Source organism: Rissa tridactyla, chromosome 6 (genome assembly GCF_028500815.1).
Source record: "Rissa tridactyla isolate bRisTri1 chromosome 6, bRisTri1.patW.cur.20221130, whole genome shotgun sequence".
Classification (NCBI taxonomy): Eukaryota; Metazoa; Chordata; class Aves; order Charadriiformes; family Laridae; genus Rissa; species Rissa tridactyla.
This window is the reverse complement of record NC_071471.1, coordinates 39,906,497-39,932,596: the sequence shown is the minus strand read 5'-3', so window position 1 is coordinate 39,932,596 and position 26,100 is coordinate 39,906,497. Positions and strand designations below refer to the sequence as shown.

Genomic DNA, 26,100 nt, shown 5'->3' with positions numbered 1-26,100 from the left:
TCCTGGTTTTCTGCTGAATTAGTAAATTGAATCAAAGAGCTGCTAACTGCAATCAGGTGAGCCCCAGGAGCAGCAAGAAGAGAAGGGAGGGGCATAGCGAATAAGCAGTTGGGAGGGTGAAAATTTTTTCTGTTGTAAGCGGGGAATTAGATTAGTTTGAATGCTTATGTGTTTGTGTTCTTGGTCTCTGAGATTTTGGATGGGAAATGGACTGCTCTTATGTGGTAAGAACATTTTCTGTTCTTCTGCGTTGATAATGAAGTTGTGAATTCAGAAGCTGGTTATTTTGTAAAGTTTTCCTATGTCTGGTCAGGGCAGATGCAGAAACAGAAGGGATGGAGATGTTAATCATAACATGTGTAGTCCCATAATGAGGAGAGAGGGAAGACAAAGAAGTAGTTCACCATCTGCTAAGTTGGCTGCTTCAGGAGGGTTTGTTCATGTCTTGAATGCAGTGGAGAGGAAGGTAACCCCTTCTAATGGGACTTTGTCCTGCTTGAGTCTGTCTGCAGACTTCCCATTTACAGGACAATTGAAAGCGAAGGTATGCAATATAAGTAGAGCTGGCGAATCCTACCTGTCTTTTACAACGTTGAAGGTGTGTGGTGTGAAGAAGTGTGTGTTACCCCAAGCTTGGACAAAACTGTGCTGAAGTCATTACAGAAAGTATTCAATTATGGTAACCTCAAGGTTAACTAAGCCTTCTGCCTGCCCAGGGCGAGGTGCAAATGCATGCTCTGTTTCTAACTGTCTAACTACTTTTCTCCCTGCTTTCCTCCCAATGCCCATAGCCTTGTGTGTGTGTGTATAAGCAAAGTGCTTCTAAATGACATCTAGTACCACCTGAAATGTTATGAAGCATTTGAAGAAGACATGGTCCCTCACTTTGTCCTTGAAATGTGCAGATAGAGAGCTTGGCTGTATGTTCTTGTACGTAGCTGAGTCAAGCCTCCCTGTGCTGTTGTCCCTTCTCCCACACCCCATGTGACTATTCGCTTCTCCTAACAAAGCAGTATCTCTGTTCACAGTAGCACTGGCTTCCACCAAAAGGGTGCCTGTACAGCATTTTCAGTTGTTCTCCTTAACCAGAGTTCACAACTGCTGTGAGATGTAGTGGGAAGGCAGTGATGCTTGGACTCTGTGTGCTTTTATTTTCAGTTTTTGCATACCTTGAGGACCATCTTTCAGAAATGGCTGTAAGTAACAAGAGATCCTTGTCCATGAGGCTCCTTGGAACAAGGCTCTGTAGGAGCTCTCAGGACATAGGAGTAGGGTAGAATGAAGAGGATTAACTTCCCTTGCTGCCGTTATGACTTGGTAAAGGACTTTTTTTCTTTCTTTCTTTCTTTTTATTTTCTTCTCTTTCTCTTCTTTTTTCACTTTTAAACACTTGTCGAGGGTAAGATCCTACTTCCCATTAAACTGTTTAGCAATGACTCATTCTAGAATAAATCCTTTCATGCTCTAATTTGAGTATAATGTTTAATACTGTCTTTGCTGCTGCTTAGACCTATGATCTTGTAAGGTGCTTATAATAGCTGTTTTGCTAAATCTTCCACCACACTGTGACAGTGTGGGCTACATGCTGTGGGGTTGGGCAGTTTTGCTTTTTTTTGTGTGTTGTTTTGGGTTTTTTTTGTGTTTTTTAAATTTTTTTTTCTTGAGAGTGCGAGGGCAGTATAAATCTGAGGTAAGGAAGTAGTGCAAATAACAAACAACTTTTACTGATGACAATAAAATAACCAGCAAAGAGCCTGAAGTCTATAATTAGGACATTACACAATAGAAATTAGATAATGGGAGGCTAGGGAGTATAAAATACTGAAAGTGGGAAGCTCACGGTGTTTTTTAACTCAGAGGCCATGTTTTATGCTCTGTCCTGGATATGCTGTCTTGGAGATAGAAGAGTGGCTGACGTGCTTCAGACCTTTTCTTTTAACACCTAACTATTCTGTGGGACAAATGGTGTTTTTTCTAATTCCAGGGTAACTTCTATTTCCTAGTAGGCACCTGTTCTCTCGGTGCAGCACAATAAAGTATATTGTTCTTCAGAAAAGGTTTGGTTTTCATGTCATGTGAATAGTTGGTGCTGTTGCATGTCTGCTGAGACCACAGTGACAGGCTCTTTAAATTGCAAAATGGAAGTTTGCTGAAGTTCATAATTGGAAACACTTCCATAGAAAAGCTACTTTGAGAACTAGCTAGGTGCATAGTCTGTTCCTGACATGTTTCCTTACAGGCCATGTTTTCTTCAATTTTCAGTCCTTTAAAGAGAAACTTGGCTGCAGAGCTAGCTAAAAGGACAACTTGCTATAAGAAAGTCATGTCCAGGGTGAGTTGTATGGATGTAGACACAAAAACATTCAGTGCAAACTAAGATGTGATCAGCTGAAGATTTCCTAAAGGAGGTATCAGGCTTGCTCAGCTCACTTGATTCAATCCAAGAGGCTTGATGTAAGCTATCCCATCTACAGAAATAGACCTTTAAAGCACAAGTGTACTGCCTTAAGCTTTTCTGGAAGAAACAGTTCTGTTAAGGAAACAATGCTGTAAAAATCTTCCCTTCTCTGCTCTTGTTCATTTTAAAAGGATATTATTTCTTATACCCAGCTGATGAAGTGAAGGCAAAGATTGTGACTTCTGAACTGTGTTACTGGTAACGGTATTTTCTGAGGTATTGCTCTGTGGCATTAAGGGCCCCAGTTAACCTCCACAAGGTGAGAATAAAGCCTTTTCCAAGTCTAGCTTTATGATGTTGACTTTCTGTGGGCCAGTCTACTTCTTGTTTCATTCCTTCTTTCTGCAGTGGAAAAACTGATGTACTGGCCTTTTTTTAATAAGGAAATGGACTTGAAATCATCTGATGGGAGCACTGTTGAGATAACACACTTGGGGAAAAAATAAAGAGCCAGTTTAAAATCCTTTCTTGTCCAATCGTGAGTCCTGTCGAAAATCCTTGAAAATTGTATCCGGACAGACTCAGTCTTAACTTCAAGTGGCTAAAGGTTGGCTGATGCGGTACATAGGCTGCAGGCAGAGTGTGAAGGTTGAGTGTCTTCTCCAGGAGCAGCCCAGCCTCTGTGTCTGCTCTTTCATAACAGTGTGTATATGTATTTATATAGCTTGCTATACAGCCTGTCGATTTTAAGACTTTTTCCTTTTTGCAACGTTAGAGCTTTGAATTTCTGTTTGCGTGTTTACACATTACCTCAGCCTTTGCTTGGACTGTGATATACAACTACCGCTTAATTTTCCAGCCTTCAAAAGATTTGCCTAAGTGTATCATCTTTTGATCTAAGGTCTCTCTTTCTTTCATTCTTCTGAAATTTCAAAGGGATTGTCCAACTTCAAAGATCTCTTTTGAACATGCTTACTTATTGTGGGTTATATTTATTGCTTCTTTTAATTGTTTTCTACCTGTGACGTTTTTGGGGCCATATCTTCGCTACTACAGTGGGGTCTAGAGCCTCCCTATGTAGGAATTAGCATTTCTTTATATTGTAACTTTAGAGTCAGTATTTTATGAGTAAAAATACAAATTTATCTGAATTCTATGGAAAAGAACCCAGTACCTTTTAGTCATATTAGCTTTCAGTTCTCAGTACTGATCATTTGAATAAAGGCATCGAAATCTGAACCTCAGTTAGGTGCATATATTTGTCAGAAGTGGATGCACTTATAGCTTTGACACTTGTTGTTGTTGTTGTTGTTATTGTATACGGATTCTAGGAGATGTTAATGGAGGTTTTCAAGTGTCCTCACGCCGCTGCATGTGTGTTGCCCAATTGCTAATTTAGCTAGGCTTCTCTCCTGACCATCTCTTTGGCAGGTTTGTGCTACAATGATTGGTCCATCTTCAGCAGTTCTGGTGAGTCTTAATTTGTCTCTGTATGCAGCCATGATATCTCTGCCTTGTCAGATATCTCTGCCTTGTCAGACATCTCTAAGGGAACTGCCTGCCTCTCTAGTCTGTAGGTTTCTCCTCAGCGTTTGTCCCTTCCTGCTTGTTCTAATACCTGAAAAATGATAATATTTTGAAAAGAGATGTAGGGAAAAGAATAATACTGCAAAATACAATGTGATGGAATTAGGATAAAGATTTTGTAGGAGGCGTATGTACTTTCTCTGTGTATTTCATAAAGATGATTATGATCAATTATTTTCAAACCTTTAAAAGAACCTTGCATTTTTATCGTAGTGTTCTGTGTCTTCAGAGTGAAGTTTTATCCTTTTTCTCTATATGTGTAGGTGTCAGCAATCCCTACAGGGTTTTGGAGTGTTGTGCTGTAAGGGAATACATCCACTGTAATCAGCCCTGGTTACTGCAGAGTGTATTGCTATTATTTGAAATCAATATTAGTATGAATTGATTGTGGTATAAGAGAGACTAGACTCTAGCCCCATCAGTTTAAACTTTGAGGAAGATAATCAAAGGGAAATACAGTAGCGAAATCTTAGTTTCATTATATCTGATTTCAAACTAAAGATCTGCAAAAGCACTCCTTGATTTGTTTGAACGTTTGTGGATTGCTGTGACCTGGCATCTATTAGTCATTTAAGTAGTCCTTTATAACGACCACTATCTTTTCACTCGGTTTATTCTTCTCACTTTTCTCAAGCCTAAGCACTGCATTGCAACACTGTAAAAGGTGCAAAAATTTACATAACAGAGTGGTATGGGTATTTGTCCTTCTAGAACATACTCTGCTGCAGCACAAGTACCTTGTAGTGTAGAAATTGCCATAGTAACTACTCATTTCTTATTGATTAGATGGATAAAAATTCTCATAATATACAAGCAGAGTAACTTGCTGGCATATGGCTTCAGGCCACCCCTGTGGCAACTCTTACTTATGCATTCTCTCCTTTTTCTGCATATAAGAGGGTTTTTTTTATGAATTAGTATTCCTTGGATTAGACCACAAAATAGTCCTTTCTTTTTTGCCACAATGGAGTTTAAATTTAAAGTTAAACTTGATATTCAGCTCACAAGGCAGAATATTAACTCATATTGGTTTGTTATTGGATCAGGACAACTAGATTTCACCTCAACATGAAATGAGAAAGGAGAAGGAAAGAACAAAGAGTTCTCCCCTTTTCCGTCATTTATGGAGAAGGCTAACTACTTCACAGATTTGACCTCTAATGTGTAAAGGAGAATATTCTAGTTTGGCAATTGAGATAATTCTCTTTGGAAGGTGCTTCTTAAAACAGTAGAATTGGTTGCATGAGAAAATGAGTCCTGTTTTTATGTTCCTCTAGTAATACTATGGACATAGTAATGATCTTCAGCAGCGGCATTGTGAATGCTTACTGAAAGCAGGATTAGGCCTACAGTGAGTTATAGTGTCTGACAGCTGTCTTGGTTCATGTGCTGTGGTTGCCGAACATACTATTGTCTCTCGCAATCCTGAGAGATGCTCCAACAAGGCTTCTGCCAAGTTTGTTGTGAAAGACAAGCTTTTTGGGAATTCTATCGAGGGGCTGAAATTGTGAAGCACTTAAACAGAATGACGGATAAAATTAAGCTCAACACATTCCTCAAATGTGAAACATCAGTTTATTCGGAATAATATAAAATGAAAGAACAGCAACACTCAACCAGTTTTTACACTGTAAATCTATTCTAAAGCTATTCTGGAGTCTTCTGTGAAGCCTAGGTGTTAGCTATGATTATATCTGTTTTGTATGATTATTCCGGGATGCTATTAGCTCACGTATATTAGGAGACTGAAGATTTCAGAGCAATTTTCAATTCAGATCTTCCAAGCTGCTATTATAGATGATACCCTTGCAGGCCTTCTTTACTTGTCTTGGAGGCCTTTCCCATTAAAACGCTGGGTTAGGGCATCACTTTTACAGTGTACCACCCTTCAGCTCCCTTGTTTTCACCTACAGTCTGACAGCCTCATGTCAAACTTTGTATGACCTTAAGATTGTTTGAAGGTGATATTAATCCATAGGGCTACAGGAAATGATGCTGCTGTTTCAATAAGCTAGTCCTTCACAGAAAGGTCGCTCAGGAAAACATTCTTTTCTCTGTAGTAGGCTACAAACAAATGGAGGAAGCTCTTTGGCAGCTGTAGATACCTTCCATCTTTAACAGGAAAAAATAGGCTTGGCTTTTAATCTTTGATTGTCATGAGTTCTTGTGTGCTTTTGTGAAGACTTTCACAGGCAGCAGTGGCTAGTTCAGTGTCTTTTGTCTGCGTACTGAGATCTGGTTGGTGGGCCCAGAAAGCAGCTGGAAATGTAGACAGGGAAAGAACAGCATTATGTAGAGGATGAGGTAAGAGTTTAAGTGGATACATCACTTTCCCTCCCAATCCTTTAATCCAATATAAAGGGAAAAGACAGGACACAAATGAGCCCAAATTAGGAAAAGTTTGCATTGAGCTTTTTAGGGTCACCTGCAAGACAGTCTCCGGACCACTGGAACTCCTGTATTAGCAGCTTGCTGAAGATTATTGAAGTGGAGCTGGCTGACGAGAACTCTTCCCTTGCTGGCTTTTGATGGGCCAGGGTGGGTTTTCAGAACACATCTTGTGTGGTTTTCTCAGTCATTAGTACCTATTACATTAGGGGTCTGTGTCACTGTATTTCCCTGCTGGTGCAAAGACCAGTCTTGGGCAAATATCTCTGTCACTTCTGCCATCATGACTCCTTTCTATTGCCTCACCATTACAGATTAGGAATAATCTGTTTTCCTTCCTCTCCCATGGAAGGAAAGGCTTCCTTGCTTATACAACAGCGTGGCAAAAAATGGAGAATGGAACCCAAAGACTAGAGGGCCAAGGATTCTTCAGTCTTGTGATTTCAAGGCTTGCCTATTTTCTATTGACACAGAACCAGTGAATCAGCCTTGGGCAGTTTTAGATGCTCTTGTTCTGTTCTAATGCTCTTTCCAAAAACTTTATCTTTGAGGGGGAAATAGCGTTTGGGTAGGTTCCATTCAACTGAGTAAGTCTGCATGGAAAGAATAAATTCCAGGGAATTTACAAAATATTTTTTTTTATCAGTATATTGTTGAGAGAGTATCACATGCTTAGTATTTAGAGCCCCAAGCTTTAAGATATTTGCAATGTTCAGGTATTTCTGTAAGTGTTTTACAGACACCTGCAGAGTGTTTTCATCAGCAATCTTGCACACAGAAATAAAAGCTGAATGCATTAGGCATTGCCAGGTGTGTATGGGTATCTAAACACATATACGTATTCGCGTGCATCTGTAAAATGTGTCCTGAGTGCAGATATTAAACCCATCCTCTCTGGGATTATGCTGTGACTTGCATATTTGGAGGTGACGGTTCTGAATAAAGAAGAGCCTATCCAGAATAAAATGGAATTTACTGCATTTGTTCTGGGTTTTCAAAGCAATGGCTGCAGTCAGAATCTGGCCTAAGTAATTAAGTTATGAAGGATGGAAAGGAAAAGCAGCATATGGAAGATGTAATTAATGGGAACATATAACAGTCAGCTCTCACATAATAAATTGGCAGCTATGCCTGAGGTAAATGCCTTTTATTTGCAAAATACAGTTGGAATTTTTTAAAAGTAATTGCACATTTTCTTCCATTTCCACATGGTCCCAGAGAACATAGTACAGTACAAATACCAACAGAAACGCAATAAAATCATGGTTGTTGGTTTGTTGTTGGTTTTTTTTTTCAGGCTTAGGGCTATGATTTCAGCCAATGTCCAAAGGAAAGGAAGAATACATTTTAGCTCAGGAAAAAAACAAGTGGTAAAACATTTTAGTGAGGTTTAATATAGAATAATCTAAAAGTACAAGGCAGGAAAAACCAGAATAAATAATGGTAAATGGCTAGATATCTATTTGCAGAGGAGATTTAGTAATGTAATTCTCCTGACTAGAGTAAAAAACCAGAGAAGATAAATGCTCTGAAATCCTTCCATTTTGAAGGCTTGAATTTTCCCTGTCTGAAAGTTTATTGCAGCTTTTCCTGAATACCAAGCATGACATCAGTTGTTCTTTAGATACGCCACAGATGCTGGCAGATTCTCAAGAAAATGTATTCTGCCACTTGCCTCGTGCAAAGCTCTGGAAGGCTGCAGGATGACACAATGCCCCACACCCAGCTGCTGATGCAGCTGCCACAAATGGCCTGCTGGAAAAACAATGCTGGAGTCCTCCCCCTCAACAAAATTATCAAGAGAAAGGTGAGGAGGGCTTGCAACTGGGGTTTGCCACTGTGACCAAACATACAAGCTACCAGGCTTCTTAACTGCCATTTCCAGGTATCTCAATGGAGTAGAGGGAACTGCACGTCATTCCTGCTGCTACCTGGCATATGTGATGAAAGGGTGGGGGGTTAGACTACCCACCCTTTAAGTGCTCGGTTTGTCTGTTTGGGTTTTCTTTTGTTTTTAAGCAATCCGTTTGTTGTCATCCCTGATAGTAGGGAGGAAAAGGGAAGTCCAAATCCATTCTATCATAAGCATGCGGGAGATCTAGTCTATTTTGTCTGTGAGTGAATGAGGATGGGATCTAGTAGTAAAAACCTAGCATTGGAGTGAGTTCTTCTCACAGTAAATCTGATTAGAAGCTTTACTGCTGTTTAAAATGGAACAGCCTGAAGACCAGGAAATACAGTGCTCTGTAAAATATTCCTGCTGTAACTAGTCTCTGTATTGCTGGCCCCGGGGGATCTTGCATTTGCTGCAGGCTGAGCCTCGTAGGCAGTTTGTTGCTGAACTAAGCCCTTTAAATAGACAGCAAGTTTTAAAAAGTATGTCCTGCAATTTTTGTGCTGATGAATTTAGAATGATGTTCTAGCAAGCTCAGTACACTGCAAATTAATTAGCAAGGATCCTTTTAACGGGATAATTACTATATCAGCAAGTGGTAAACTCAAAATGAATGTGAGTAGTCCTGGCTTGCATCAACAAGGAAGAGATGTGTTGCAGTTCTACCCACTGATTCTAAATTCACCCTAATGTGAAAGGTTTTAGACAGCACAGCTGGTCAGCAGCAGCACTCCAGCTTTTCTGCTTCTAGACTTGAATTAAAATCCCAAATGAAGTTGCATTCCAGTCTCCATATGTCTACCTCACAACGCCGTGGCCAATGATGATCTTTTTTTTTTTTAATTTCTTCTGGAAAAAGGCCCAAAATAAGAAAAGCAGGAGGTGTTGCACGTTATTACTAAAGTATAAATGTTAGAAAGGGCTATGAAGTATATGAGACTTCCTTCCTTCTTTATGGCTGTGCATTTTCTTCTTTCATAATGGAGGGGCCTGGTCCTGCGAAGAATGAGTAAGAGCTCACAAATATAAACACAGGTTCACATGTTTGGGGGTTGGAATTTTTAAATAGGTCAATCTTTCGAAGAATAAACTTGTCCTTGTCATTGCTTATCAGACTATAGATAAATAAGCATATGGCTGCTGCAGTGGTGACAGAAACACCTTTATTCATTCCCCAGACCAGATTCTGTCTTTAGGTAGTGGAGACTTTAGAAAATAAGGTTTAACTGGGAATTTTTAGTAAGGGAAGTTACCTTAATTAGGTCACTTCACATTTGCTAGGTTTTTTTATATGCTTTTCTGCACTCTTTTAGAATCTATGCAGAAATTTGTAAAAATATCTGCCACTTTCTGTGAAATACAATTTTTAGGCAGACTTTCAAAGATCACTTATCTTACTTTCAGCTTGTATAAGCTAAGCTTAGCAAAGTCAATGGTCTTGCACTGATATAAAGTGTGTTCTTAGGAGAAATTAATCAGTCCCTATGTTGTTCACTCCAAATGTCAAAGTATTAAATGAATAGTTATTAGCCATTTCTTAAAAATGGATCTTGACAGTCAACAAACCAGACAATCTCTCAAGCTATTTTATGGGACCTTGTGGTGCTTTATAAAATGTGAAGCACAAGCCTGGATCCTTTTGTCTAGATTGTCTTGTCAAACTTGAGCAGTGCCATTTTCTTTCTAGTTAGCTTGTATGCCTGAGTCAGGCTACTTTTAAAAATCATATAAAATGAAGACATTTTAAAAACTTGTCTCAACTGCAAGCACAATGAAAGCTGCTTTTTTTTTTTTTTGTAAGGTTTAGGTTATTCAGACCATGCAGGTCCTAAGAGACAGTTTTGTTTATGCCGTTTCATGGTGTTGCATAGTTTTTAATTGAATCCAGCCAAGGATGAGGTAACATTTGAATAAGTTTTTCTTAAATTTCTTGAATGAACAATGTTTCGATGTCACAGTAACAGTAGAAATCCGTCATCCCCCCTTCAATTCTATGTCTGCCCAGTTGTTGCTGCTGAAGCTGCTTCCATACGCAGTGAACATACTGTTCGTCACACTCTCTAGTTATAGGCCAACCACTGAAGTTGGGCTACAGCTGAGCTAAATGCTTTCGTACTTCCCATCATGGACAGGCGTGTCCTTCTATTTGAATACATGTGAGTACATATGTTAGCACAGTGTCACCAAAGGTAATAACCAATTTTGTCAGTGTGCCAAACCTTTCTTGCTACTACAAACTATGGCTACAAAATCCCTGTGGATAATATAATAGGGAACTAGTCAAAACCCAGCATACAAATGGATACAAAAACGTCCCATTTCTATGACTTTGCTTCAGAAATTTCCCCTACAATTTAGAAGAAATTATTGATCTCTTGGTGGAAGAGGTGACTTAGGCGCTCGCTCAAGGTGTGTTTGATCATAGAAATAGGCTAAGCCCTTCTGAAGATGCTGTGGGAAATGCAACCTCTTTGAAGTCGGTAACTGCTCACTGCTCTGCTGATGGAGCTTGGGATTCCTCTTTTGGAGGAAAAGCAACAACTTCTTTCATTTCGGTATCTTGGTCAGCGATAGCATGAGTACTGGCTTCATAAGGCTCACATGGGCAACAGCCGACTTCTCCTTTCCTGCTCTTCTGTAGAATGGTAGCACGGAAGTCTAACGTTATCACTGCCAAACGATACAATTGTAGAGTCACAACTAGGATATTCTTAGCTGTAAAAAACACCAGCATTTGATTGAATATTCTGAAGTGGCCCATCAGGATTGAACGCACAATGAGGAAGGGACCATCCTGTATGAAAAGGCTGACCCCAATGTTCCACAGTTCCGCGCTGTACCTGCACAGCAGCAGGCTGGGGATCCGTCTAGTCGATGCAGTTGGTTTGCAGCCAATATGCTGTACTGGAAATAAAACACGTTTACGTTAAAACAACTCTCTAAAATTGAGCCAGGATTGGCCCAAATGGCAGTTACAAGCCAGGGTGCCCTGGATTACAAATGCATTCAACTCTGAACAATTCAGCATAAAGCATATCTCGCTTCTGGGATCTGTTTCAGCAAAACACAGTAAGCTCATGTTAAGCAGGCGCTGATGTGGTCCGCCAAACAGGACCAAAACCCGCTTCCTCTTTTCTTTCCCACAAAGCTATCGGTATTTATACACTTCTAAAACAAGACGCAGTAGTAGATCACCTAATCTTTCTGTAACATCTTCCCCAGACACTTTGCTGTTAAATCAACATGCTAGGCTAATACGTATCTTTAAGGAAAAAAAAACCCTACCATGCTGAATGGGAACAGCCTGAGCTGCAGCACTTCAATTTGCTCCAGGCTAAGCCCTTGCTTTTAAAAGATTCACCAGAGCAGCATTGTCTTTTTCATGTGTCATAGTAAGAACAAGTCATGTCAGTGCAGGGCAATATCGAGCTTTATGGATAGGAAGAAACTGGTTGCTGCTTGCTATATAAGACTAGAGCCACAGTCACTCATTCTTAGCCTTCTGGGTAAGAAATTGCATGTAGCTGTTGGAGCTTGCATGGATGTGTGTCCCTCGGCTATAAAAGTGGTGGTGGGCTGAAATGCTCTTTGTGGCATGGTGTCTAGAGAAGGATCATCAGAAGGGTTTGTGGGTGGTAAATATGGCTGTCTCTTATGAAAACATGTGTAGCTCAACTCGCCTGTCTCTCAGGCAGTGGGATTTTATTAGTTTTAAAAAACATAGCTACTTGCAATGCAGTAACAACCACCAAATGTTTCAGCTTATCAAAAGAATTCTATTGTTTGAGTAAATGCTGGATGGTTGGGGTGGGGGGGAATGACTCAAGTGGAAAATGAGTTGTAGAATACAGACATTTGCTGAAATCCATTAGGCAAAGCTTCAGCAGCAGCTAATTTTTTAATGTTTTTGTACCATTGCTGTTTAATAGTTCTAACTGCGTTGCCGTAGTCCAATAACTGCCTATAAATTTCTATTTTATGTCATGTTTGATGTGTGAGTAAACATACTGATGCTTGAATAAAAAGTACTATCTGTGCAACTGTATAGAACTACCTAAAATAAACTGTACCCATATTAAACACACATTGCCCTGAAATTTACTAACTTAAATTTTAACTAGTAAATGTAATTAAACAAGCAGAAAAGCAATAGCCAGAGAAAAAATGTGCAGTATAACAGGTTACTTCACTTAAATTCAAACAGTGCTTAAAAAATCATGGCATTAATTTATTTGGGTAGTGGTGATGCGTATGGGTGGTTTGGGGTCTGTTTGTTTTGAGCCTGAGTTTAAATACATTCTTTAACAGAATGTGTTTTACCAGTAACAGGAATTTTAGGTGTGATAAATCTGAAATGCGGTGGCATCAGTTTTTTCAAGAGGTGAGCTGCTGAGCTGAAATATTTTCATAACTTCAGTGTTGAAAACAAAGTCTAGTGCTGTCCATGGAGAAAAGGCTCATGAAAAATTCCTGGAATGATTTTTCATTATTACTTTATTCACTTATTTTAATCAGTGTGTCAAACTAGTCAATCCGTTTTATATAAGGTGCTAGTGAGGATAACCTGTCTTTGGACTGGTACAGTTGAGTTGCAAGCTTGTAGTGATTGGAGGCCAAAATGGTGGCAACTGATGACGATTGAGGCGGCTTTCATTATTCTTTTTGGACACAGAGAAGCCCTTTCTGCCTAGGGATGAACACTGGCCTGAGCTGGCTGAATGTTGGGCCGGTAGTTTAAGATAAGGGTGCAGAGTCCCAACATGATATTGTCCTCTAGGTTCCCTGTGAGTAGGTAACTTCTCCTGTGATAACTTCTTCTCTGCTCTTGGCTGTGCTGTCCCCTGTGGTTAACAATAGCCTGTCTCTCCACGGGGTCTAGTAACCTACCGAGATTAGAGCCATAATATAATCCAAGACCAGATCGAACTCGAGAGCTCATATAGTGAAGTTTAAGGCAGTAATAGGTGACTGGAGCAGAAGCTCCAATACCATATTGCAATTTGAGTTTTTTCTGTAAGTAGAAAGTTTTATCAGGGAGATCAGAGGTTAACCAGAAACAAGTGTTTCCTCAAAAGAAACCACAATGGGCTTTCTTCAAAAACCGCCATTAGCATATGAATTGCTCTCCATCAGAAGCCCTTGGTATAGCCTGTAGCTGTGCACAGCCACAAGATATGGCAGCAAGAACTTAAAGAATTTGTTCTCTTGTCTTGTCTATGCGCAAGTACTAACCTGCGAGATCAAGTGGAAACTGTAGCATACTCCAGGTCCATACAGCAAGAATTGCATTTATGAGGGCGTAATTCTTCCTATGGGAGGGAAAAAAAGTGGTAACGGTGAAGATGCGGTTTCCTTATGTGATAACAAAAATGTTTCCTGTAGTATTTGGAATGTCGTTTATAGGGTGGTTGAGCAAAACAGTGATTAATTAGGGCATGCTCTTGAGATGTAAGACTAAGGAAAACAGAGATACTTTTTGGTATAGAATTTTTGCTGTTCAGGCCACATGTTTCAGGTGTGGAACTACACTAAATATCTGATGCTACCGTTATAACGATAAGCACATGGAAATAACGATAAGCACATGGAAATAGACTCTGGCTCAAAGAGGAGATTCTTTACCCTCGTAGTGATTACACATTCCTTGCAAGCCTGAAGCTTCTCTGCCAAGTGGGAAGGACCTCTTTTCCTGCTGCAAAAGCTTTTCTTTGATATTTAAAAAAATAATAGTAGTATGTCTGTAAGGGAGGATGAACCTCTCCTGTGATTCTTTTTCTTTATGATGCATGTTCACAGCTCATCTCTCAGTGCTGTGAGGGGGAGATGGGCTTATTTTCTCCGGGAGATATCATAATGCCGACAGTTCCCACCAGACTATGCCGTTCCCTTTCTTCTTATCTTTGAACACTCTGTCATTCTATCATGAAGAAAGTGGGAGATAACCAAAGAAGCAACTTGGATAATGAATCACTAAAGCAAACCGTAGTTGTTTCCTTGTTAGTCTAAAACAATTCATTACCCTGAAAGAGGCTTACTGTGTGTCCAGTGCTCCAGCTCCCGTAGCTGTAAGAACTGAGGCTGTATGTCAGTTATGCTAGTTGTTTGGCTCTTTGTGCCCTTTTATTGTGATGGATGCAATTTCTCTGCTAGCAACAGACGAGTAATCCCTAACAAAGCTGACAGGACTGTTAGGCCTTCTACAGAGGGAAGGGTAAGAGTAGGAAAACAGAGCCCTTGAACGCAACCTTCTGTTATCTGTGGGAAATACAGTCCATTAGTCTAAACATTGCAGATTGCACAAAGAAATGTTCAAACAGAACAACTATCTTGCACTATACAAATTATTTACGTCAGCAGATAGTCCTTACCGAACATCTTCGATGTCCAAGGTTTCACTAGCAAATTCAAGTATATCTGCTGCTGTTCCCACAAACATGAGAAGTAGCTGAGACAATTGATCCCGGGTGATTTCAACTCCAATGGGGAGAAGCCATCTCCCAACCACTAGTAGCAGTAGAAAAGTCTGGTGGAGGGCCAGTGTCCATACAGTCTCACAGATTGTGGAGAGCTGATTCACAAAAACTTTTGCCTGTTTAAAAGACAACAACAATAACATAATGTCAGTTCAGGGGACTGACATTATGGGTATCTTCAGTGACTGTATTCATCCTTGAGCCTGCTTTTGTTCTCCTTCACATTGTATTAGAGCAAATCATTTCTATGTGGCAGGCAGAATTTGAAAAAGGCACACTGATACAAACTTCAGGTAATGAATAGTAAGTCTTCCTCTGTCTACTGCTACTCCTGTTCTCACTTGTCAACTGAGCAGTATCCTTTGCAGAACCATCACCCAGACACTTCCTAAATTCAGTTACTGAGATTTGGAAGAGAATGGTAGGAGAGTCTCTTCTTCACACAGAGACTTTTGCTACCAACAATAGTTAGTATGCAGCATGCTGTTGACCACTTTCACAGTATGGCTTTCTGAAACTATTTTTTTCTTTTATTTCTTTTTTCTTTTTTTTTTTTTTTAGTTTTAATCACTGTGAGAGGAGCTTGCCCAAATAGACACAACAGTCATTTCTAATTGCCCTAATATCATAAGATCTCTACTATGAATAGGAAAAGGTGTCCCACCGTCTGAATGATGTGGTGATCTGTTCTCTCACTTCCATGACTGCTGTCTCTGGATTGATTGAAGTCTTGGTTGCTGAGATTCACCTGAACTGCTCCGGGCTCATTACCGCAGTACTGTTGGAAACAAATCATCACATGCATAAACATCCTGCGCAGGGAGCAGATGCGCTCTGTGACTGAGAGAGTCCTGTTTTGCTGAATTGCAGAGGGTTCATTTGTGAAAGTCAGTTGATGTTTACAAAGGTACATGCTTGCTCTGAATGAAATTCCCCTCTTGTTCAGAAGGGAGGAATTCCTCTCATGAGGAGAGGAGTGATGTGTTGCTAAGTCCCCTGAGTAAGATTGTACTGTAGGAGAGGATGTAAATTCAAAGGCTGATGGAGTGGGTGACACCTCTGTGCAGTTAAGACTGCACTCTTTGAATGTGATCTGCCTGCAGCTCTCCTGAACAGGTTGCTGCATTTCCTACATAGAAAACAGTAGGCTAAAACAGTAAAATAGGGTAAAAATTGGTCATGGTCAGTCTCTACATTCAAACTTTTTCTCAAAATATCTGCTTCTCATCTCTACTATCCAGGAAAAGTTCTCTAAAAAATGCCATTGTTTCATTCTTCTCTATGACTTCCCTCAAGGCTGGAATGAAGAGTTGGAGTAGGATGTTTGGGTTGTATTCTCTGTTCCTCCTGCCCCTGCTTCCCCCCCAGCTGTGCCTTATTTTGCAAGGAAATTCATAATGTGAGAGGCAAGATTTAGGAATAATTAAGAAAAATGGGCCTGTAGAGCAGAAAAACGGGTATTTTTACTTTCTCCAAGTACCCCATCATCTGGGAAATCGAATGTTGGCTAAAACTTCAACTGTTACTTCAACTGCAGTAAACCTGTGGTGAGACTGTGTCCCATCCGAGGGCTGCAGCACTGCGCTCCCATTCTACCTTCACTCCCAAGGCTGGCCCTAGAGCAACCGGGGTACGGTTCTAAAATCTATCTTCATAACAATCCCTTAACATCTCTCTTCGTTGCAATAAAAAAAGGGGATAATTAGAAAATCAAACCATGCTGTTATTAAAGACTTTTATGCTGCCTTATTTGTGCCAGAGAACACCAGATGATTTGCATTTCTCCACTGGGCCCCCCACCATTTTATTTCATGGAAAGCGATTTTCTGCAACAATCGGAATGTGTTCTAGTGCATACTGAGTAGCTGTGTTCAGCATAATGCCTGCCAATATAAAGGCAACATTTTCCAGCAAATGTCACATTCTAGCAAATTTCAGATTCCACTTTATCAGAGACCAAGTAAAGTACCAATGTTGCTGGCTATCTGGGTAAAGGCTGCCTCTTGCCTGACCTTGTCATAGATAAATGGAGCAACTTCCTGTGGTCTGAAAAATCTGGGGGAAAAAAAAAAAGTCAGTGCTTGTTGCATTTATAATTGATGGTAAAGGCTCTTAAGCTGAATTCTTGCCTTATTTGGACTGTGGGTGTTGGAGTGTTGAAAGACTGACATGCAGATGTGGTGAAGAGGGTATTTCCAGTTGGAGGACGGAAATCTAAAGTTCTAGCCATGGAGACAGTGAGACAGAGGGGCTGGTACTCTGCTGGCTACAGCCTTGTGGGGCTAATTGCCCTGGGTTAGCCCCTCAACCAAAGGAGAGAGACAGAACAGCTTGGTCAGAGGATATTTCAGAAATGAAACTTAACTGGTGCTCTGGAGAAGCCTTTTTATCTGTTGATTGTAGAAAAAGTCTAAACCCTATGGAGGCCAGCCCCCAAGGTCAAAGCCAGCCTTTCTGATTAACCCCCACAAGCAGTGTGACAGACTCAGCTGAGGAGACCATGACCTAAAAGTACTGCATAACTGGGGTAGACGCCCCAGAATATTAAGGAGTATCTAACTTGTAACAAGTAGCCTGGGTAGGACAAAGGGATGACTAACTTATGCTGGAGGAGAAAGGCTAATAGACCTTAAAGCCTTTGGTTTGTCATTAAAGCTGCATTTGAGCCCACTCCTCTGCCCCCTTGCCCAGTCTGGCAGGGGTAAGAGGAAGGGAGCCATGAACTTCCATCAAACTTCACATCAGAGTTTGGGAATTTTTTGTTTATTTTTGAAAGCCCTGTTGGAGGAATTTGACGAATTTGAGGTAGGACCCATGTAGGACAGCCTGCTGCGTTTGCTGTGTGTGTAAGGACAGTGGAACTCCTTTCCTAAACACTGTGAGAACTCCCAGCGAGTAAATCCGGTGGCTGAAGGACAGGAGTGCAATGAGAGGAGCAGAGGTGCCTCTCAGCAGATGCTGCGGCTCTCCCCATGCCTACAACACAGAGCAGGTAACTCTCATGGCTCCGCAGCAGCTGCTCTCTTAACCTGCACACAGGGCGGAGAAGCTGCACTGCTGGAGGGAGGTGGAGGAGAGCACGCCATGGCTTCTAGGTGGCTTGCAAGGAGGCTCTTTTTTGTTCTCTAGTGGCACAAAGGTGCAGAGAATACTTCTTTAAAAAAATTAATTTGCTCTATCAGTGTCTTTTGTAGGTTTCTTAAATGTAACTTTTGCAACTACTCCCAGCTGAACACAGGGGGTTACTATTTCAGTGCAAGGCTCTGTGAACTCTGACTGAATGGCGCTCCTCAAGGCTGGGTCCATATCTCTTCTTGACTGCATGCAGGCAGGAAATGGAAAACTGCATCCGCAATGCCAGTCCTTTAAATAAACTCCTAACTTTTAATTTAAGTATGTTCATATCTTGTTTTAGTTTATTTCTCTCTGAATATTTATTAAGTGGTGATTGTGGTGGTGATTCACTTGAAAGTTTGGAGAAGAGCCTTTATTTTCATCATGTATATGCATGTAAATAGGACTGTTGGTGCCAGGCATATTTGCCTAGCCAATTATGTATGTGCAGTGACTTAATGGGAATGTGACAGGGAAAAAGTGAATACTAAGTTTCATAGGCAGTTGATAAACATGGTTTACCTCTTTACCACTAGAGCCCAGTTACTCCTAGGTATCAAGACCATGCACATAGCTAAACAGAAATGCTTTTTTTTTCTTTACTGTGCAAAAATCAAACAGGAAGACACTGTATACATTTTGCACAAATTCTAGCTTGGCTTACTTCCTTTGTTTCTTCTAAGATGAAGCTTGCATTCATCTGATTTATAAAACATCTAATCAAAACGGAAAGTGTGTTGCATGACATGGTGCTGTCCTATTGTGTGGCCTGCACAGAGCTTGCTGTCAGTGCATGGGCAACTCCTGAAACACTGAACTAATTCAGCAATTTTCTGTTTGCGTTTTATTCACAATCCATTATTCTCAAATAAAAATGAGGTTAGCTAAAACTTTCTTTGCAATGTGTCCACCATTGAGATGGTAAAATTGACAGCTGAATACCAGGGCAGAGTACCCTCAAGCCTGTTAACGTCTGTGGAGGCTGTCAGCCTGAGTATGTGATAGAAGAGGCTAAGCCCTTCCCTGCAGCACCCCTCTGCCAAGCAACAGGTACCCAGCTTGCTCTCTGCCATTCCAGCCTTTCTTGCTGGAAACAGTGTTCCCGTCCCTATAGCAACACGTGTGATGTCAGAAATTCAAAGCAACCGTGACTGCTTCATGTTGCTCACGCAGGAAAAGTGAAATGTAAAACAGGGAGAAGAGATTGCTTAAGCTATGTTCCTGTTTGGGGAAGATAATGGGTATGGGAGGGAAGAAATGATGAAAGATAAAAGATCACTCTTAGAGTGATACACTAGAATTTTAGCTGGTAAGAGAATACCAGCTCAGAATAAAGCTGAGGGAATGGGCAGTAATATTGACTATTTCCTTAAACTGTGCAAGTTAAGGTGGTTAAAAATAATTACAAGGTTTATCAAGTATCTATCTTATTTAGTGACTGGGAAGCCTACATCGACTACAGCACTGGTAGTCAGGTAAGCCCTGCAAAAGGTGGCAAGTTATCGCTTTCTGCAGCAGTGATGCACCAGGCATTTAAAAAAGGTAACAGGTTATTTGTTTATCTGAGATCTTATACATTACGAGGAAAGAATGTTTGGTTTTTTAAATGGATTAAATGGTTTTAATGTTCTTGCCACTCTGTTTTGCAGACAGCAATTTTTTCACTCAGTACAGTTCAATTTACTTTATAGTCTCTCCCAAACATGTGTTTTGTCCACAAATACTTTACTGCAAAGCAGTATTTTCTATGCAGTCAGTATTTCACCATTGATATATGAATGGTATTACTCATGTCCAGTTTTGCAGTACGCAGAGGCAGAATTGCCTCTGTCTTCAGGAGGAGAGGCGGCATATTAGCACGTGCCCTAAATAACAGCACCGACACAAGCAGCTGATGTTTCCTATTAAAGATTCAATGTGAGATCAAAGTTCTACTGCCTTAAAGTCCACAAACTGTTTTCATGGTGGGTATATTAAATGTGTGGATCTAGCAGCTGCATAATTACCCATTCTGTTTGTATTTTAATAAGGAAAATCCCAGCAATATGTTAGTATGAGAAGTAGTACTAGTCTGGGTGCTGTGTTTGAGATTAATTGTTAGGAGGGCTGCTCCCCTTCTGCAGGTATTGTTTTTGAATCTATTAGATTGTGTGTTTCCAGAACTCTCTATCCTATCTCTCCAGGTATAAAGTAAGCTGTTAACTTGATATACTCCCTCTTTAATTCACAGTAGCAGTATATCAATAAGAACAAAGTATGCCATGTTCTAACATCATTTTGGGAAATAAACTGCTGCCTTTGACTACAGAATTAGCCTGTTTCTTGGACCAGATTTAACTATGACAAATGTTCTCAATATCCACATTACCTGTCTGTGACTGTTTAAGGAGATTTGGCAAAACAAGAAGACAATAAATTCCTGCTGCTGTATTTAGAAAAAGCCTCAGGCATTTTCAGTGTAAACACAATTTTGAATATTTGATTATGCTTCTGCAGGCTCTAACAATGTTTCAAAGGAGAAAATGAGGCACTACATCTTCTTAGTCTAATTTATGTATTTTCTTCTGTTGCTTTTTGCTCTTGTTCCTATCAGGCCCTCTTCTGTTGTGGATGTAAGGTACTGCATATGTGCAAATTCTGGGACAGACAAAATCCCCTTTTCGCTACGTGGAAGTGCTATGGGGACTTATGAGCAGCCTGCATGGGAAGGCGGTTCACTCAGCATGGGCTGCTGGGCTAAGTGCCTCTGTCCTGGCCCTAGCTGACGCCATCTGCCAAAAGAACAATTGCCTTTAAAAAATTTTACTGTGTGTTTTAGTCCTGAATTGGAACTCGGACACCCCTCTCACAGATTACTATACAGCACGAACAAAGAAAGGATATAAACACTGACAGACAATTTACCGTGTCAGCTGTCTGCGAATATTCTCCTAGGTTGCAGCAAACACGAGGTAATTTGAGTTTAAGACCCCTTTTGCTGACACCTGTCTCAATTTTGGCTTGCTTCAAGTTGTGGTATCTGCCTGTAAGTGCTGTGAAATTCATACTTTATTTTACAAAGGCCTCTAAAGCAACAAAATTGTTTCACCGGCCTGAGCGAGATTCAAGCTGGTAACCTGGTGGTGAAAGGCTACTTTTCAAACTTCTAGTCCTTGGCTCCCCGGCCAAATAAAAATAAATGGTCTCATTTTTAGCTAGTAATGGGGTTCATTATTTGATATTTAGGAAACGCACAATAGTCATAGTATAGCTGTAGCTGGACTGGGAGACCTACTAGTATAAAATAGAAAATTGGAACAGGACCTGGCAGGCTTGTGTGTGTGTGTGTGTATACACAAATCCAACCCATCAAATAATGCATCAATTTCAAACTACTCCATCTTGTCTCATAATAAATACCTGAGTCCCATGATGAATTTCTAGCAGCCATAGTGATGGTACTGTGCAAATCAGATATAAAAATATTGCTGGTGAAAACCTGTGAAGGAAAAGAAAAGATAGCTTGCTATTATATCACACTGTAAATACCACATATCCGATAGTTATATGTATTGAAAGTATCTTGTGCCTCCTACCATATGGGATATCAAGAAGTAGGGTAACTGCAAATAAGAGTTGCTGTTCTTGCTGAATTCCTCATGCTGTCAGTATTATGAATCCTAGGTTTATTTGTACATCCACCTAAGATCATATATGGAAGTTTGTTTAAAATATCTTTTTAAGAATTAACCAAAGGCACTTTGCTGTTTTTATTTTCGTCACAGCATTCTCTGTCCTTAAAATAAGAAAAAAGCCTCTAGCTAACATGCTCTTTCTGATTTCATGAAGAGTGAATTAATACATTGAGTCATTCCACTGAATGATGCTGGGATAAAGGCTGTTGATCAGAATCCTGTGCATTGACACAGGGAGGGTAGGAATAGCATCAGTTTGCCTAAAACAAGCATTTCTTCAGTAGGAGGTCTTTCAGTGCAAGCTAAAACGGTTTATGAAAATGAGTCTTGGCCTTGTTTCCGCATTTGTGCTGCCAATTGTGTAATTTAGGATTTCTGTCTCTAGTTCTTCTCTCCCTGTCAGTCTTCTATATAAGTTACAATGGTGAAGGTTTATTATCTCCAGCTTCCTGAGCTGAGTTTATTCAGAAGTACTAGAGAGGCTTCATTACTCCTCCTGCAAGCACTGATTCTTGTGAGGGTTGCTAATGTTTTCTCATTAAACATGTGACAGCTTGTTGTTTGGGGTGGGCTTTTTGGCAATTTCTTTCACTTTGGAGTAGGAACAAGGTCTGATGTCACTAATGTTCCATCTAGCTCTGCCGTAGTATGGAATGAGCATCGCTGCAATGCTGCCGTTATGCACAGCAGCCTTTGCATTGTGTACATGTACTGGCCCAGGACAGAGCAGTGGAGTCAAACTTGGGATTCTTGCCTGATTCCTTCTCTCCTGTCACTGACACATTCTGCAGTGAATTTAAATTGCCTATAAGTATGTAACTGCAGCAACACTTTGGTCAAATGTTGTTGCATTTATTGTTTGTTCCTATCCTTAATGTACCTTTATTTTTGTAATGATGACTTTTCCAGTGGAGATTAAGTATTGAGGAAAAGTAAACAAAACCTGTCTGCTCAGGAAAATGAGTGGGTTGCTGAGCTGTTATGAAATGTTTCAATCAACCCCCTCTAAATAAGATGGTCCTGGCTTGTTGTTTTTGTTTGGTTTGTGGGGGTGAGGAGCAGTGTTTGTTTGTTTTGGCAGTGGGGTTTTTTGTTGTTTGTTTTTTTTAAAAAAAAAAAAAAGGCAAAACAAAAACAACAAAAACCCTTAGTGATTCTGTGGGGTTTTAGCCTGGCTATTTTGGGAGAGAACACACCTCTCATTTGAATGACAGAACTAACATATTTCACAGTATTTCCTGTAGGACTTGAGCACATGAGAAATCCATCCAGCTGGCAGGTCAGCAGCACTGAGCTAATGATACCAGATCAGGCCAGGAGACTTCGGGGGCTTTCACCCTGCCTTTCTTTCAGGCGGAGCAACGTAGAGGAAATGTTACGTGGCCAGGCCCACGATAATACTTTTTCTCCACGTGTGTCACTTACTTATTACACCAACGCAAAAAAATTAATTCTTCTGTCAATAAGGAATGGAGAGAATATGAGGGTCTTGGAGGCAGGAGAGTCCTGTGGCACAGACTGCCCGTTGCCTGGATCGGTGATTGTCTATGGAGTTGTTCCTGTAAACGCAGATGATGCTGCCAGTTCTGAATGTGAGTGTTATCCACCAGAGCAGAAAGTTATCCTGATACAAATAGATGCTGGCCATTTGTCTACAGTTCTCACCTATAAACGTACTTTACTGTGCTGCCTAAAGTTCTGGACAACATTCATTTTCAAATTTTCCTTCCAGATAGATTTAGCCCCATCTTCTAGCACATGTATTCATCTAAAATGGATCTGCTTTCTGTATTTTTCTTTGGATTTTCCAAAAGCCGCCATAGCAAGTGTTCCTTCATAAAGTCTCTGCTGCTGCCTCCTCTCCTCAGTGAATTGTGTCTGCTCACTCTGCATTTGGAGCTCTGCTGTTGTTAAATTTTCCTGTATCCCAGACTTCATCACTGCTTTTATTCCATTCGAATTTTGAGCATGGAACGCTTGCGTGAATTGTCACACAACACTGCTTCTGTTGTTCTAATGAGTTTCACAGGTTGCAATGAACAGGAATTTAAGATCATTGAAATACTTTTTGGGCTTTTTTTTGTCCTGGATTTGTCCCAGGGCCTGCCTGCAGTTTGAGCTTTTAAAAATAAAAGGTCTTAGTAAAATCTTGACAATTAGTTATGTGACCACTTCCTTTTTACAGAGCATTTGTTTTGGCTGACTGAGCACTGATGAGCTGTAGATGACAGCAGTAATTCTTTAGATGCATGTAAAAACCCATGTGCTTGGGCAAACACTGCTATGACTAAATTCTTTTTGCTTATTTTCTGGAAGCCTTTCATGCATGAAAGTTCCCCTGTGGAATAGCCTCTCTATCCAAATATTTAAACCACTCATGCTGTATTGCAAGAGTGATTGCTGCTCATCTTTTATTTGTCACCGAGTTTTGGTTCATGCAGTAGCGTGGTGTTAGTGCTGTTACAAGTAGCAGGGATGGGGAATGCAGTCCCAGGGAAGGAGGCGCAAACCAGGGCATGGCAGGATGGGGTAGGAGATGCTGAGCATCTGCATGGCATAGCCTGTGTGGGTCCCCCAGCACCCTTCTGCACTTCCGACTTGTTGTCCCTGACACATCATTGCTTAGAAGTTGCCCAGTGACACTGTGAGGGAGTGAGTGCCCCCTGCTATGCCAGCCCACTGGATCGGCAGCTCTAGAGCCACATACCTCTTGCCTGCGGCTACGTTTCTCACATTTTCCAGCTGTTAGTACGGATACACACGCACACAGACCTGTACAGAGAGTGACTCCCAAGTAGTCTGCTGCAAAACTGCCCCTCCTGAAAGCCCTCCCACCCCCCAGCTGCAGGAGGGAAGAAAATACAAATCCCATGGAAGCGTTGGCAGAAACCAAGCCGAAGGCAGCCTCACATCTGCGGCAAAGTACATGCAAAGAAGCGAGAGGGGCTCCGTTGGAGCCGGCGGGATATGCTCACCATTTGTAGCCTCTGCCTTGCTTAAACTTGAGGGTGAGCCCTGTCTCCAGGCACAGGAGCAGATTGAGCAGTGCCAGCAGCCAGTACTTGGGTTCTTTCTTCGCTGCAGTCACTCTCCAGACCCCGATGAGAGAGTGCAACACAAAGAGCAGGCGAGTAACCAGAGCATTGAGCAGCACCATCAACTCCATCCTGGACCAGTCCCCCCTCCCCTTTTCCCCCGCACCGCAGGAGCCCAGCGCTTTTTAGGAGCTCTGGGAAGTTACCCTGGGAATCACTGGGAAGCCTGCATACCACACGCACACAGATCTCTTCTCCTCTTCCATCTCCACAAAGGGGCCCATTATAACAAAAAAGAAACAGCATTGCCCCTCCCCCAGACTTCCTGAAAACTTTTTAAAGGGAAGGGAAAAAAAAAAAAAGCTCCCACTCGCAGGCTGGAGTGGTTTGCAGAGCTCAGTACGGCTCTGGCCGCCCTAAGACGGCAGCGGGAAGGGTTTCTTTCTGTCTGCTCTCTAGCATCTGCTCAAGAACTAAACGGCAGGGAGGCTTCCATCTCGCCCAGTTACCATCTCCCTGCTAGCCCCACTTGCTGCTCTCAGCTTGTAGATTTCTAGCAAAGAGGTGAAAAAGTGTAAGAAGCATTATTAATTTGAATGTTCCTTGCTAACAAGCTTCGCTGCATTACCAAGACTGCGAAACCCTCCTTCCCCTCCCCCTGAAAGATGTAATTCATATTTGGGACCTTTTAAAATTTTTCATTTAACATTGCAATACAGAATGTAGAAACTGCGTACATAGTTCAATATTGCAATCCCTGAAATCAGGTTGAAACCTGGGCTAACGCTAACGTTACCGAGTAGGCCAATAGGGACAGATACAAAAAATACAAAGAAGTTTGACTGTTAGGTCAGTTACCTCTAGATTGACCTTTATCTTCTATAAGAACAGTTTATAATGTAGAGAGTATGTTTTAAAATTGCTTTGATGTTTCTCATAGAGATTATAAAACTTGAATTTACACTTGGGTAACCAAAGAGGAATTTCTTCTTGATCAAAATTGTCACTGTGTTGCTCCAGTTTTGTGTTCATTTACTGCCAAAGCACTTGAATTGAGATACACCATCATAAAATATAAATGGAGAATCAAGTCCATGTAACCTGCTGTGGCACTCCACAGGTCCTAACTTCCTAGCTGATTTAATTTTAAATATCCTGTTCTAATTTAAACACAAGGAAATACTCTTCTAAGAGTTGTGACATTTGTAAGAATGTATTTTTCCTCAATTGTGAAGATCCGAGTTCTCCTCACTGTAAAACGAAGCCTCTTTCTCTATGAACCGCTGAAGCTTGGTGCTGGCAAGCTGATATCCTTGGGCGTGGCGAGAGGTGGGGGAGAAGACTACTTAAAAATAATCCAACCCAGAGAAAAAGGAAAACAGAAGGCATTCCACAGTATGGATCTCTCAGTCAGGAAATGCCTGAGTAAATAAATGGACTGTGCAGCATGCCTTTTTGAAGCAACAAAATGAAGTACCTCACACTCGGAGGAAAATTAATTCAAGTCAAGGGCCTACTACTGATAATCCCTTGCCAA

At 40.9% G+C, this 26,100-nt stretch overlaps 2 protein-coding genes across 5 annotated transcripts in view; one reads left to right on the top strand and one right to left on the bottom strand.

The window, feature by feature from the left end:
* The first annotated feature begins 1,066 nt into the window (after positions 1–1,066).
* CABCOCO1 (ciliary associated calcium binding coiled-coil 1) overlaps positions 1,067–26,100 on the top strand; it is a 133,407-nt gene continuing 108,373 nt past the window's right edge. For 3 of the 4 annotated variants that reach the window (XM_054207044.1, XM_054207039.1, XM_054207041.1), the window contains exon 1: positions 1,067–1,317. In XM_054207044.1, coding sequence (XP_054063019.1) covers positions 1,279–1,317 — 39 coding nt within the window. In that variant the 5' untranslated portion in view covers positions 1,067–1,278. The remainder of the gene's footprint in view (positions 1,318–26,100) is intronic. The other variant, XM_054207042.1, reaches the window with a different exon arrangement.
* TMEM26 (transmembrane protein 26) lies at positions 9,734–24,829 on the bottom strand. Its single transcript, XM_054207038.1, has 6 exons — positions 24,504–24,829; positions 21,254–21,332; positions 15,405–15,518; positions 14,636–14,856; positions 13,500–13,576; positions 9,734–11,171 (listed from the first exon to the last, which is right to left on the bottom strand). Exons 1-6 carry the CDS (start codon positions 24,692–24,694, stop codon positions 10,756–10,758), a joined length of 1,098 nt encoding a protein of 365 aa, XP_054063013.1. The 5' UTR covers positions 24,695–24,829; the 3' UTR covers positions 9,734–10,755.

Coding starts and splice junctions, on each gene's coding strand:
- TMEM26 (XM_054207038.1), bottom strand. CDS start 24,694: ATGGAGTTGATGGTGCTGCTCAATGCTCTGGTTACTCGCCTGCTCTTT. Junction 14,857..15,404: donor ATCACCACATCATTCAGACG/GTGGGACACCTT, acceptor TCTTTTAAACAG/GCAAAAGTTTTTGTGAATCA. Junction 11,172..13,499: donor GTTTCCACTTGATCTCGCAG/GTTAGTACTTGC, acceptor TTTTATTTCCAG/TACAGCATATTGGCTGCAAA.